At 33.5% G+C, this 15,909-nt stretch overlaps 1 protein-coding gene across 5 annotated transcripts in view; it reads right to left on the bottom strand.

Annotated features, from left to right (window-relative positions):
- The window catches only part of LCORL (ligand dependent nuclear receptor corepressor like), a 132,870-nt gene that overhangs the window by 11,697 nt on the left and 105,264 nt on the right, over window positions 1-15,909 (bottom strand). For 2 of the 5 annotated variants that reach the window (XM_079154239.1, XM_079154236.1), the window contains exon 7: window positions 7,710-14,259. The exons of 2 other annotated variants lie outside the window; for them this stretch is intronic. In XM_079154239.1, the coding sequence (XP_079010365.1) occupies window positions 9,432-14,259 (4,828 nt within the window). In that variant the 3' untranslated portion in view covers window positions 7,710-9,431. Of the gene's footprint in view, window positions 1-7,709; window positions 14,260-15,909 lie in introns of those variants that run through there. One more of the 5 variants, XM_079154238.1, reaches the window with a different exon arrangement.

The raw sequence follows: 15,909 nt of genomic DNA, 5'->3' as shown, positions 1-15,909 counted from the left end.
AGCTCATGCCCCACTGAAAGGATTAATACAGTTCTCAAAGGAAACCCAGTTAGTTTTCACAAGAATGAGTTGTTAGAAAGTGAACTCAGCCCACATGCTTGCCCTCCTCTGTAGTTATTTCCCTTCCTGCTTTTCTACCATGTTGTGACCTAGCCACCATGAGCACTTACTGAAGGCTTCTGAAAGGTGGACTGAACAACACTGACATTCAGCTTCCAGAAGCGGGCTAAATAATTATAATTATGAAGAACCCAGCTAATGAATTTTATTGTAGTATCAGAAATTGGACTAATACCCTCTCAAGTGAAATAGTAACAACATACCGTTAGGGTGTATAAAATCTTCAGGAGAAAAATATTTAACAAAAGTGTACAGGCTTGGAAGAAGGAAATGCAAACATATGGTTGTGAGATTCTTAGGCTAGCCCTGAAGCAGTCAAACATTGTCAGAGGTGAACTCTGGTAAGCTAATGATATGTATACAGTGTAAAACCGTTTTTGTTTTTGTTTTTAAAAGAAAATCATTTTTTAAAAAGCAACATAAAGAGATTTTATAGAATAATAGAATATACTCTGATCCAAAAGAAGTCAGGAAGAGGAAAAGAGAATAGGATAAACGAAATGGAGAAAGCTGATTTAAACCCAGCCACATGAATAGACACATAAAACATAAGTGGTTCTATTGAAGGGCAGGGATTATCAGGTTGAATAAAAATGCAAACCTCAACTATAGCCTGCCTAAAATAACTCTCCTTTAAATATAAAAACACAAAATGGTTAAGAATAAAGTTATGAGGAAAGATATACCACAATGATACTAGTGGAAAAATAAGCTGCAATGACTACACGGTGTCAGATGAAACATACTTCACAATAAGGAACTTTTCTAGGAACAGAGGTTCATTTCATAATGAAAAAGGAATCGATTCACCAAAAGTATCTAAAGTCTCAATGTGTTATAATTACACAGCCTCAAATAACATGAAGCCAAATTTGAGAGAACTGAAATTTGATCAAGATCCACAAGTCCTAGGTGCAGATTTTGACACCTGTCTCAAGAACATACAGAAGTAAACTGAAACTTGATAAGGACAAAAAACTTGGAACAGCACCATCTACCAAATTGCTTCACTGACATTTACAAAACACTCCATTCTGCAGCTGCCGCCTATATACACAACATTTTCAAGAACATACAGAACATTTATTAAGATTTGGATAGACTCTGAGGCATAAAATGAATGTTAATCAATTAAGAAAGTAAATCCATACAAAGTATTTTAAAACCATAACAGAATTAAATTAGAAATCAGGAACATAAAGATATCTGAAAAATTCTTAAATATTTGGAAACAAAACACCACTCTCAATAATTCATGGGTTATAAAAATCACAGGAGAAACTAGCAAACATTTTGAATTTAATGAAAACAAAAACACAGAAAAGCAGAATTCGTATAATACAGCTAAAGCATTTTTAGAGGGAAATTTATAACATTGTATTCACACTGGTAAAGAAGTAATCTTCTTTCCATTACTACACTGTATACATACAACACTGCATACCACTGATCTCAAGTGTGGTCACTTGGGTCCCACCCATACCTACTGAATCAGACTTCGTCTGTGAAGCCCAACCGCCTCTTTTTGAACAAGCTCTCCTGGTGATTCGGATGCACGCTGAAGTTTGTGAACCACTGTTCTACTAAGTAGAACAGTCCTCATCTGGGCTACCATAATGGTCTATGCCTCCACTCTTCACAATGCAATTAGATCTTTAGAAAGAGAGAAGAGTCAGATGATACCATATACCTTCTTTATCCACTTCTTTATTCTAATCTCTTCTTTAAGTGCAATGGGAAGCCACTGAAAGAGTATAAACTTCTTAGCATGGTTTATGAGGACCCACACAATCTACTCTTTTACTTCCTCCCCAGTCCTCACTGTATGAACAGTGTGCTTCTCCTTTCTCTCCAGCCTAGGCACACTGTTCATGTCTTAGCCCTTTAACCTGCCAAGAATCCTGCACTTAAGCATTTTTTCACACACAATCCCCTCTTCGTGGAAGGCCATCCTATCCTACTGGTTCGCTGCCACCCTCCACAGCTCAGTTTCAGCAGCATTTCCTTAGGGAAGCCTTCGCTCACTCCTGTAACTTAACAGTGTTCAGCTATTACACTAACATACAAATTTACTAATTACCACTAATTGCATCCTATTCATTTATTATACCACTTACTAAATGAGAACAGATTTATGAAATTATTTACTCAATGTCTGCCTCTCCAAATAAATATGAACCAGGAGGGCAGGAAATACACACACAGGATTCCCCAGTGTGTGCTGCCTGGCACACAGGAGGAAAACATTTTTGAATGAATACATTGGTAGAGTGTATAGATGAGGCTTTTAAAATTTAGCTTTGTTTGTTATAACAAAAAAGGAAACAAATGAATTTTCCAGGTGACCTAGAAAAAAGAAGCCTAGGTTCACCTTAAAACAAACACAAACAAGAAAAGTGAAAAGTGATAAGATGAAAATATTAACACATCTACTCTGCTCTTTTTAAAAATAATAAATCTATAGTTGAATTAACTAGGCTTAATATTACGATAACTACAGAATGCTCAGTTCCATAATGATGAAAACTGTTTACTTGTCCAAGAAAAATGACTGGAAGAAATGGTGATCTGAGCTGGACTGCAGATTTTGAATTCTTAAGAGAAGAAACAGAGAAGGAGCTGGTCGTGTTAGTATACACCCTAGTACCAGCTACTGTGAAAGGTGAGGATCTTTGAGCCCATGAGTTTAAGACTACCGTGGGCAACATAGCAAGACTCTGTCTCAATAAATAAATCACATTGGAAAAAGAAAAAGAGAGAGAGAGACAAGGAAGAGTAATAGGGGAGGAAAGGAAGAGAAGACTTGGATGTTGAGGCAGGTGGGAAGCAATGAAATCGATCTTTCTAACAGGTGATAGCAGCTGGCTAAGGCAGAAGGGTGACCCTTGAACTTACCTTGGATACAGAAAGCAGATGTGGAGGCTGTAGGGAGAGAATAAAGATTTACAAAATAGAAGAAATCTGGCACTCATGGCTCCCTTGGTGCCACTCTGCTGGATAAAGACAGATATTGTCCCAAAGAGACAAACAAACTAATATGGCTAATCATTGCATTGTGTTCAGAAAGGGAGTAGTAGATGGGATGTTGGGAATGAACAGGATAGAGTGATCTTAATGTATTTTTAAAAAGAAAATATACAACTCATTTTTTTTCTAGTCACATCATATCAAAATTATAGTGATATAAACATAAATTAGCAAACATGCAATGTGTCGACAGTAAATATTTTAGATTTTGTGAACTTTAGGTCTCTGTTGGAACTTCACAATTCAGCTTTTATAGCACAAGAAGAGCAACAGATGACATGTTAAGTCACTATGAATGGCAGTACTCCAATGAAACTTTTTTCACAAAACATTTCATGGACTAGACCACCTAATTAAGAAAATTAATTCTATGTTAGAGAATAGTTGTGTACTCCATAACCAATATAAGTATGGTGAATCAACCAGATTACCTTTCTTCAAGTCGTACTAATTATGTTAGGAAAGCAAAACCAACTTGAAATGTTTAGAGTGGTTCTTGAGTTTCTCTAGACTAATATCTAACTCAATATCTGATAAATCAAAAGAAAAAGTATTCAATGATTGTTCAATAAACTGGTTTTCTATGAAAGATATGGGACATTTAGTAAAACAGTATCTTGAAAACATGGTAATGTTGACAAAGCAATAGAATACAAAATATTCAAGAAAATTCCTTAAAAACCCCATCAAGACAAAAATGATCAAAGTAGATTTCAATAGCATTATGGCAGAAGTTACAGACTCTTCAAAGCCTATAACTCTTCCCTTTACTCAATTCCTGAGAAAATATAATAGAGAAAAATTCAATTGCAAATAGAATGGATTTTAATTAAAATACCTAATTTCATTCAAATACTCGAAACAACAGTTTTAATTATGACACTGGCAACTAGCAAAGTGACAATATGAAGTCCATATAAAGAGAAATATGTTGATGAATTAATTTTACTTCAAATACCTATCTTCATTTATTCAGTTTCTGACCAAACTAGACTATGGCTATATGCTTGAGGAAACATTCACTGATCTTATGATTTTCTAAATTCATAGTCAGCTATTTTCTCATGGTTTGTACTAAAGACAGTAGAGTCTTCTAAACTGACTGCTATCACAGCTCTCCCTCTCTTAAAATGAAAAGAATCTTAACATACAAAAATAAAACAATGATCAGAACGTGATCATTCTTTTGAATGCAGAATGTTAATTTATGTACAACAGGACCAAATCCAGAATATATATCAATTTATATTTTGATAGTCATTATATTCTTTCTGGAAGTATCACAATAAAAAGAGAAACGTAGCAGTAAATTATATATAGCGTGTTTCTAGTTGCTTCACCAGCTGCCTATGAAATATAAAAAGTTGTGATACCTTAAAAAAAGTTTGGGAAACACAATCTAACATGCTAACAGGGCACTGGAATGCATTAAGAACAAGAAATGTCTTTTCCCATCTTAAACTCCTATACATAAAGCATCTCAGGGGCTTAGTGTCCCCTGAATCCATCTTTGGGATGTTTGTGAAGTAAACTAGATTAAGCTGACTATGAATCATCTGGATAGATTTCTCTATCAAAATTAGAGTACCAGCTATTCTGTGCTTCATAATTTCTTCTATTAAATAACAATTATGATGTTGAATAACAGCATATGAAGAAACTCCAAATTTTACAAAATAATGTCTAAGGATATTTTGTCCCAACAGTTGTTTTCATCACACAAATTTAAAAGAACATCTGAGGTTCAATGTTCAGAAAATGTGGTAAACTGTTCATAAGCATGACAGGAGAGGGATGCATGGTCAGTCTCGATTTGGGGTATTTGGAGTATGGTGCTTAATGCCCAACAGTTATGTACCTGTGTGAAAACCAAATTATCAGCGGAAAAATGCATATTCAGTCATTTTGAGGGCAGAGGTTGACAAACTGAACATTTTTTCCTAATCATCTTAGAATCTAATTCAAAGTATCAACTGAATTATGAATATTCATAAGAAAATTTGCATTTCAGGATGAGCACTTTTAGTCTATGGCAATTTCAAGTCCACATTAGGTTATTTAGTCTTAAAAATTTTCTCATAGCTGTCTAAAATCAGTTTATTTACTTCCAAATACTTACCAATTAGGAAAAGGCACATGTTTACTTGAGTGACTTAAAAGATACTGATACTAAAAAATATCTGTTATTTTTTTCAATAATCACATTCAATTTTAGGGTAGTATCATATCAAAAATCTTCTGCAACTGACCCAAATAACCCCATATCTTGTTCTCTACCCCAAAATCTGTTATTTTGTGCTACTATTAGAATTCAACTCTGATCATGTAGCTCCTCACTATTCAAGGGTAAGTTCTTGATTTCATCTCTTGGTCCTTCTGTTACAGCCACATGGCAAACCCAACTACTGTTATACCTACAGGAACCCCTACCACCACTGGCCACCAGGGTCCAAGTTTATATCCTAGCAGTTATTTCACATTCCCCAACACCCAATTCTCCCATACTACTCTTAGAGCACCTCTAAAGTCCTAACAGATGAACTCTAATAACTCAACATTCCACCTATTAATTTCTGATTTGCAACCCACATATCATTCCCATTACTCTCTCAAGTGAAAAGTGAACCTTCTGGCCAAGACACATCCCTGTAATGCCCCAAGCCCTCTATGCGGTAATCAACTTGGTGGTATTTCTCCTTTCCTACTGCTTGACATCACATTTTTGTACAGTCAACCTTTCTCCTGTTGGCTTTTTTCCAGTGACCCCTAAACAGTTTTTTAAACCCACCTTCAATCCCATCTTACTTGTTATCTATCTCCTCTCCATTTGTTGCCAGTCATAGTTTTCTGCATTAATTTTCTTCATTTCCTCTTTCTCCATTTAATCATGCAGCCCTGAATTGGACTTTCCAGCTCTGCTAAATCACTAAACTAATCCCTTGTTGTCATATTCAGTGAAATGTTTCTGCTTTAGACTCATCAACAACTCACACTTCTTAAAACATTTCCCATCACCACCCTTTGGGCTTTCCTCCTTTACCTCTTAACTATTCTCCCCAGTCTCTTTTTGTGCACATCTTTTCTCTTCCCTTTACACTTGGAGCTCTGAGATCCTAGTCTCTTTTAATCTTACACTGAGTAAATTAGTCATGTAACATAATTTTTGCTGACTCCACATTCTCCAGTTCAGGCCTCTTTCCTAATCCCCAATGCCTGCTTCCCCAATGTCATTTCTAGATTTTCTTATCACACTAGATAGTTCAAATCTCTTACATCTAAAACTGAACCCCTTGAGGGTTCTCTTATATCTCACTGAATGTTGATCTCCCCAGATTGAGATGAGAACCTGGATGGTATTCTTTATTTCTCTACTCTGTAAAATATTTCATTTTACTTCATAGATCTCTCTCAAACTTACTTTTTCCATTACTCCTACTCGTAGGGATTCAAACTTTTTTTTTTTTTTTCATTAACTAATGTTGACCTCAAAATTTGGAACATTTCCCTCAGTAGCTTTATCTTTTATCATTCCCTACCCTCAAACTCAGCCAATCCATAATTCCTAATTTATACCTCAGCTCTGATAGATAACTCAGTTTTCCAAATAAGCCTACTCTCTGTATCACCTAAATTTTCCACATGCAGGTCACTGCCTAAAATCTCCTCTGCCAGTTTCTGGTATTTGGGCATCCTTTGTTTCAGCTTATATGTGATAATGTATAAAATTTTGTATTCAGTTTTCCTCCTACATGTTCCTACAGTTCACCTCTGTCTGGTCATGACACTCATCCTCATACTGGGACTGGCCATTCATTTTTCTATTCCCCATGAGACAGTAAACTCTAGAAGAACGACCACCATGACTAACCACTGTATTCCCTTAAAACATATAATATCCTACTTAAGACATGAAGTACACCCTATTTATTGGACGAATAGATGTTGTAGGTCTTGTTTTCTCACTGAGGGAAAATTACAAATCTTCCATAGTGACTAAAAGCACACCGTAGGCATTCATTAAATATTTGTTGAACTAAGAATAGGATGGAATTGCACTTTTCTTCTTTCTTTCCATGTCTTATGCTTGATAAAGAGCATACAAATGTGGTAAAATAGAATTCTAAAAACTCCTATGTATTAAACTATATCTGAACAGTTAATAAAATGTATAAAATAAGACATTCATGGTAGAAACAAAACTTTTCACCAATAGAAACATTTCAAAATTCATTATATACATTGTCCTAGGAAATTTTCTAGGAAAGTCCTACTGTTAAAATTTTATCTCTTTTCATTTGCAATTATTCTACAAAAAAGAAAAACACATATAAAACTAATAATGAGTTTTAGTGTCATTTCCAAAAGGTCAAAAAGAAGTATGGAATACCAAGAATAATGAGAAAAAAATAATACTGTAAGAAAACATTTAAAACTCAGATAAATATAACAAATACTGCCATAAATACAACTTTATAAAAATAATGTCCTTGCTGATAAAAAAAGAATGTTAAAAATTAAAGAAGGAAAGTTATCAGTAAAAGATAAATAAAACTTTAAGCAGAACAGGAACTAGTAATAGTAATTTTTAAAATAAGATGAAAAACTTTTTGTATGATACTAAGATATTTTTCTTAAATACTCCAAAAGAATTTTGAAATTAATTTGAAAAAGTAGTAATCAGACAGCTTCATCTTACTTTTTTTAGGATGGGCTCATATTTAGTGGGGGTGAAAAATAAGATTAAAATAAACTTTACACATAATAATTAGGAAGATACAATGCCTAAGAAGCTGGAAGGATAAAATACGGTTCTGTTGTAAAGTGAATTAAAGCAAATTCCTTTGATAAACTATAGCAGCATGAAATGAGGATGATATAGAACATTAAAATGAAACCTTACATTTTATTCTTCATAAAAATGTGTATGTATTCAGGTGAATTATAAACTTTTTCCAAAAATCACCAATCAGGTTTTTTTCCCCCAACATTATTTGCTATAATGTCATTTTTAGTTATTTTGAGGACAAGAAACAAAGATCATTCTTTTAGTTTTGATTTATTTTTTCATAATAGGGATCCTATTTTGGCTACCTTTGACATTTTAATCACTGCATGTTAAATTTTTGAAATTTTAGTTAATACATGCTAGATATTACTGAAATGGGTATTTTAAAGTTACTCAGTTAAATAATTGAATTTTGGGCCTATAAAAATCATTAACCTATTAAAGAACTACTGCTTTTAATATTTTAATATAAAACACAATACTACTTATTTTACCTTTTAAAAAGTTTTAAAATAGGTAATCAGAAAAAAGGCCACCAATACTTCCTCTGTATAAAGTATTCTTAAATTTCCAAATGTAGCCTGGCATTCTTTCATGACAAGGAAGTCAGCAATAAGCATTCTCATACTCCTAAAAATCCTTCCTGCATTATCTAGCACTTATTAATAAGCAGAGATGGAAATGGTTATATTGGCAACTAGTGTTTGTATCATATTTGTTCTAGGTTCTGAAGCACCAATATCAGGTCAATATAACTGAATAAGGGATATATTATTTGTTCAAGTAATCTGCTTGCATTCTCAATGTAGCATGAACCTAACATGCACATGACTCTTCCCTTAATAGGCTATGGAAAGAAGAAATTCTCATCTTTCTATTAGTGAAAATGAGCTCAATGTCTGAGATGAAAATAAATAAACTATTCAACAAGTTTACTGATTTATTGAAAAAATATCATTCCTATATTTTTCAAATAAGCAGTCTTATAGTAATTCCAAAACAGTACCAAATGGCATAACAACTTGGTGAATGGGAGACTGATTTCCTAGGATTACAATGTTATAATCTTTAGCAATGAGTTTTTACTTTAGCCTGCATGATCTCATACTTGTTATTTATCAATAGAATAAATATATATTAGCCTGTAGTGTAGCAAATTTTTAGTTACATGGTCGTATTAATCTGGCATATTGCTTTCTGATTTTATATTAGATCAAATGCAAAAGCAGACAATATAACTTTTCTACTAATAATATATAGTAAAGAAGCTTTCTATGTCTCTACTAAATATATTTGTGTGTACTTGGAAATCCCAGGCACATTAATGGGGAAATGCACTAGTACATTTGGCAGCACCTAACATCATGAGTTTCATACTAGGTGCCAAGAAATTAGGTTGTCCAAGTATCTTAGAAATCAATAATAATTGAATATGCTATTTCTTTTCTACCTACTAATTTCATACTTTACTCAAGGCACCTACAATGAAACTTTAAAATTAAGGAGAGAAAAACTTACCTAGTTGGGATTTTGAAAAATAGTTTGTCATTTGTCCACTGTTGTAAGACTGTCGTTTATGTCTTTTTGTTGACATTTCTGTGGTCTTCCATGGTGGTCTTTTTCTTTTGTTCAATTTGCTAAGAACTTGAGAACTATCAGAAGGATTCTTGTCAAAATTAACACATTTACTTAACTTACTGTTGCTAAGTTGGTCAGCAAATTTATCAGGTGAAGGACTATTTGCTTTAGCATTTTCTATTTCTTTAGTTTGCTTTTTAAAATAATTTTGCCTAGCAGAATGGGATCTTAATGTACAGCGCTTTGATTCATCTACATGTGTCTGATGATTACTTCCACTGTCAACAGATTCAGGAGAGTAAATGATTGTATTTAGCTTAAAAGTATTTCTGTGTTCAAGATAATTGATCTTCCTTAAAAATATCCTACAATCTTTCAAAGTTTTTGACCTCCAATTATTTGGACACGGATTTCCTAGCCTCTTTTCAAAATCTCTTTGGCTGCAATTTGTTCCATTCTCCTTTGCATCTGACTTAAATTTATTTTCTAAACTAGGATGTGTTTTCAAGTCAGGCATTGCCACCTTCTCTTGCAAAAAGTTATCCCTGATCTCAGGTGACAAAATACACTGATTACCTACTGCGCTTTTTCCACTGAGTGGGATGTCAGTATTTGTTCCCCTCTCAGTCTTATTTAAAAACTCTCTCTGGCAGAAAAATCTTAAGTTCCTCCTTTTAGAGTTCCAATCAACTGTTCCATAATTGTGCAGCTTTCCCTCTCTTCTCCACCTTTCATGGTGCAATCTCTTAAACTCGGTCCTTTTCAATCTAGCTAGTGTTAAATTACTTTTCACATTTAAGAGTGGAGAACTAACCATCTTATGCAGTATATGCAACTTCCCTGATTTTGAAGGAGAAGAGAGTGCAAATTTTTTAAAGTGCTTTCTAAAGGGGCTGGTATTAAAATCACAATATTTGGCCCCTAATTTAATTCCCTTGGTATTTATTACTTCCAAAGGATTCCGAGCATTTGCTTTTCTAACTAGTGAAAGAGACTGTGTTTCTGTTGACTGCATAAACCAAGTACACAGTTCATTCAAATCATACTTTTTCTGAAAAAGCATTTTTACAGGTGAAACTTCAAGTTCTAAAAGACAAGTCTCCAAAGGCTTGGCTACTTGGAAATGATCATTTTCAATGTATTCTTTCTTTTTATGAGCAAAACCTTCAGCTTCATCTCCACTCACTCGCACCCAAGCATTTGTTATTTGCTCAAATCTATTGTTTAATTCCTCTAATAAGGAATCACTTGAAGTAGAAGTAGCCCACCACCTGAGCAAAGAGTCTGATGAAATTATAGGGTCCAAGGATACTTCAGAAATGGGTATTAATTTGTTATCTTCCAAACACTTTTTCGCACTCTTTGAATGTCTAGTTCCTGGGTTATCTTTGGAAGTTATTTTTATCCTTGACTGTGCATGTTTTTTCTTCTGATTTTTGCCTTTCTGCATATGGGGTTTACATGATTTAGGAAGCAGAGCATTTCTATAAATAAGTGAGTTAGAAGATGCTAATGAATGCAAGAAATGCAGAGATGGTTTTCTGTCCCTAATAGAATGTCTCAAAGGTAGAGTAGCAATCACACTCTTTGATCCATTTTTAAATATGTCAGCTTCAGCATGCCTTGTTTTATCCATCTTAATGCATTCTTGGTCATGCATTTCTTCAGGCAGAGATTTTCCTAACATATTCTCCTGTTCTAGAGGAGGTAAGCAGCTGCTAATACTTACTTCTCTTTCCTGAGGTGAAATTCTATTAATAGTCACAGATATGCCAGAGATTTTAACTTTTGCAGGCCTTCCAGGCTTTCTAATTATTGCCAAAGGCTTCTGATTTGGTCGAGTAATGTTCTTAGGAGGCTGAGGTACCACACACTTGTTTTTGACAGGCCTAACATGCTCAAAGTCAGACCCCAAGATCTCTCTTGCAGCAGTCAAACTTGACACAGCACTTATTCTTTTACTCAAGTCAATTTCATGTTCTCTAGTATTTCTGAGACTATTAAGTTCAGTTGGAAAATCACCAACATTATTGTTTAATGACATAATGTTGCTGATGTTTACACTTCCCTCAGAAACATGCCTTTTAGTTCTTCTTGACCTTCCATAAATAACAGTTACAGTAATACTCTTTCTATAAATACCTTCTTTTACCTCTGATAGGAGAGCTTCTGGGCTCATCCTTCCAGCACTAAAGGATTCATTTTGGCAAATGGTGATGTCCGTTTGATCAGTTTTAGGTTTTGGTGGTCTTCCAATTGGTCGTTTAATCTGTTTCACAACTTGGGGACCTATTTTTTTGGGTCTACCTGGTTTTCTTTTGAAAGATGAATCAACAGTAACGATTGAACTTCCCTTTGATTCTTCTTGTGGCTTATCCCTATTCAAATCATCTGAAAACACTGCAGAAGATTCTGTAGGTTCTTTTACACAATTGCATTTGTTTAGTTCTCTTTGAAGAATATCAGTGTCATGATTAAAACTGTAATTTTCAAAGCTAGCATTTGGGATATCCTCATTTGCTTCTGTGTTTTTCCCAATTATGTGATGGGTTACATGTTTCTCAGAAGGAACATCAGCATTTGATTGGGAAGTACCAACTGAAGTCAATGTATATTTGACTCCTTCACTGCTTTTAATTTCCGATAGAAACATGAGTTTGATAGGACTAGAATAGTTCGAAAAAGAAGAGTTTTCAATACCTTCACACTTTGTTGGCATATTTTCAACACCAGAAATCAAGCTACCTGTATCTAAAACAGAAGACCTTTTCTGATTATCAAGTCTCTTATTATTCAAATCCATTGGAGGCATCCGCAGACTTTGGATAACACTGCTTGATGACACTGCAGATTTTGATAAACCCTGTTCTTCGCATGTCATTCTGCTTGAAGTAGAAGTCTTATTTCTCCCAGTACCATCAATTTCTATCAATTTCTTAGAAGCTTTATATCCTTCTGATAACAGCCCATTATCCCAAGACTTTTTGGCCATACCTATTGTATCTTCCAAACGCTCCACGACAACTTGTAAATTTGAATTCATCGCAATTTTGTTTAGATCTATATTCTGTGAGTTTTCAACCTGAATATTTTTCACATCTTTTTTGTGTGTGGATTCAGACACTCTTTTGGCCTTAGGGGATTTTTTGAAAACATAATTATTTGTTACATATATAGAATACCACCCTGGAGGCACAATATTTCGTTTAGTTCTGCTCAGAAGTCCAGAAACATCGCTTCTCAAAGGAGTTTGAGTGTTCTCTAATTTTGGATTCTTCCCATTATTTTGCAATTTTTTTTTTCCAGCTGCAGCATTCTCTTGTGATTTTCTTAGGCTTATTTTCTCGGCTGTAGTTGTTTTATTAAAGTTTTCTGAAATTTCATCAAAAGCCAAGTTAGTTTCTAAACTATTAAGAGGTAGTTGCAATGACTGAAGGGTATAATTTGGTGGAAATGTTTCTGCACGATTTTTATCTTGAAAGCATTTTGAATTTTGTACAGAAGGCACTTGGCAATGATGGAATTCTTCTTTGTCTGATGAAAGTACCTCATCATTGTGCATCGACTTCCTTGAATATTTTTCATTGTATTTTTTCCTCATAAAATTTCCATCAAGACTAGCAAGTTCTCTTTTGATCTGTAAAGACTGCCTTCTAATGACTGGTGAATCAGGAGAGCTGTGCATTGCAAATAAAGTTTGTTGACGCTTTCGAAATCTTGTCTGAATAATTTTATTTTCTACCTTTTTATCATGTTGACTCAGTAATTCCATAAAACTATAATCACTGGCCTTTGCATTATGCAAGAGAGACGTTATTAAATTTCCCAACTTAAAATCATTATCTGCATTACAATCATTGCTAGATAACTTTACAAGATTGGTCATATCTGTGGTTTCTATTGATTTTAATTTTTCATTAATGCGATCCATTAAATCTTGAAAAATTACAGCAGTTTCACCTTTTTCATAATTTGGAGTACAATTACCACTGGCATCTGAGAGTAAAGAATCAGAGTTACTGGATTTTTTAGTTTTATGTATTTTGATTTCATGGTCACCCTTGTTGCTGCTTATTTCTGCTGGTATTAGAGATGGAGGCTGGTTAGTATTTGTTTCAAGTTTGTTATTTTCTAAGGCTGAAAACTCTGAGATGACATCTACCAGTTTTTCAAATCCTTCAGTCTGCACAGGTGATAACGGTGGGGGTGAGGGACTTCGAGATCTACATACATCTTTAAGACTGACTGAAAGATCACATACTTCCCTTGACAAAAGAGGACTATGAAAGGCTGATTTTGTAGAGTGAATGTTTGGTGACAGTCCAGAACAGCACCTGTGAGAACTGTAAGTATCTGCAATTCCTCTATTCATTACTGTCTTAATGTGCTCAATAGTTACAGTTTGGCAAGATAAACAATGTAATTCTTTAATACAGACTGGCAGAGGCACTAAACCAGGGTTTTGTCTTTCACTTTGTAAACACCCTCTTTCTGCCAGTCTATATTCACAACTACAGAACAGATCATGTAAATCATCTTCAAATAGGGGCTTTTGAGATTCTGAAGACACAGCACATGATGCATTACAACAGCAAAGAGAAGTAGCATTCTGCTCTTGGACTAGAAATTTCAACATAGCCAAAACTTGTTGCTGGTGATGTATGCACAAAGATTCCAAAACTTTGCTTAATGCTGATTTTCCTTTTTCCATTTTAGAAGCTTCCTCTGATTTTGCATCAACAGTTGAACTAAAAATAAAAATCAAACAAAAAAATGAATTACAGCAAAAATACCATGATAAGGAGTTATAATTCTGACAGAATTTGAACAAAATATTTTGGTAATGCTGAACTCCTTGCTGACTCCTACAGAGCTGCAATAATGACATCTTGATTATTTTTTAGCAAAAATATAATGAAGCAGAAATAATATAATGTCCTATGACAAAGTAAAGGAGTCAAAGCAAAGCCCTATTTTTGCAATACAAAAGCTGATAATTATATTTACATACTGATAATATTTAGTGTTTTGGATATATTAACATTTACTGTAAAGAACTGAGATGGAATTAAAATTTTTGTAAACATTTTGTAAGTTATTTTGATAATTATCAGTCTATGTTAGTGCAAATAAGGAAAATAAGATATAGGAATAAAATTTTATCTTTATTTGAAATATTTTTTCATATACTAAAAGTGAAATTGTTAGGAAAAGAGAGTGCTGTACAGTTACAAGGAAAATTAAGGAATTTAGATTTAATATAAGTAACAGAATGTCTTTTTTGAGATTAAGCTGCAGGCATTTTTACCTAATAAAAAATAAACAGCTGGAAGCTATTTATAAATTATATCTATTTTTAATTGATTCAAATGCTAAAGTAATTACAGGAAAACTAAAGGCATTACTTACCTAATTATTAAATTTCAAATGCTGGAAAATGCCCACTGCAGAAACTAATATACATCTAACTTTTAACTAATACCCAAATTTCTTATCAATCAATATAGAAGTCTATGAAAAAAATTTTAACCTAACACCAGCAGCAAGAAGAGTAAAATATATTAAAAGAATTCTGTTTCAGAAAAGTATCTATTTTAATTAAACATATCACCAAACTCTGTACATGAAAATAAACCTTTCACCTGTGATTTGTTATGTCTGTAGTTAAATTCCTGATTTATACAAATTTTATTTAGGGTTCATATTGGGATAAACTGATAGTGAATTCCAACTGAAGAACGTAGCGTTTTAAAGAAATGTATTATGTTTGTGTATTATTAAAAATTGAAGATTTTTTTTAAAACAAAAAGTGGAAATAGTATTATTTTGCTCCCTAAAACTGGCATAACCTATTTCACAGGTAAATGGGCAATATTTCATTTACACTTTATTAAAATAATTTGCTATAAAAAAACCTATCAAAGTGAAAAGAGATGCAAATTATAATAAAACTTCTTACATCCGTGGCTGCCTCTACATAAATGAAGCATATGACCTCAGATTCTGAATTTTCCCTTCTATAAATAATTTGTTTTGTAATTTGTGTCACAATTGGAACTGTACAACAATGGGACTGACTCTCGTGATTTAAAATCAGAAAGTTCACAACAAATGTAGAGCAAAATCATGAGGAAATGACAGATATTAAATATTAAGATATACTCTTGTCTAGCAAAGTAAACCTTTAATTTTCATATAAGCAAAATAAAACCCAAAATATCCTAATGGATACACTTCAACAGTTTCTAAAGCAGTATATAGAGCCTATATCCTATTTGTTAACTAATAATGAAAGGAAGGATGTTTCTTGGAAAAATACATTGCGTTGTATCTTAAAGATGAACATCCTTTCATAACAGTTCCTGAAATGCTCCAAGACATGTTTCTGTTAATGAAGT

The sequence above is a fragment of the Sciurus vulgaris genome (assembly GCF_902686455.1).
Source record: "Sciurus vulgaris genome assembly, chromosome: 9".
In the NCBI taxonomy this organism is placed as follows: Eukaryota; Metazoa; Chordata; class Mammalia; order Rodentia; family Sciuridae; genus Sciurus; species Sciurus vulgaris.
Note: the sequence above shows the minus strand (reverse complement) of the source record. Positions and strands in the feature narration are given on the sequence as shown.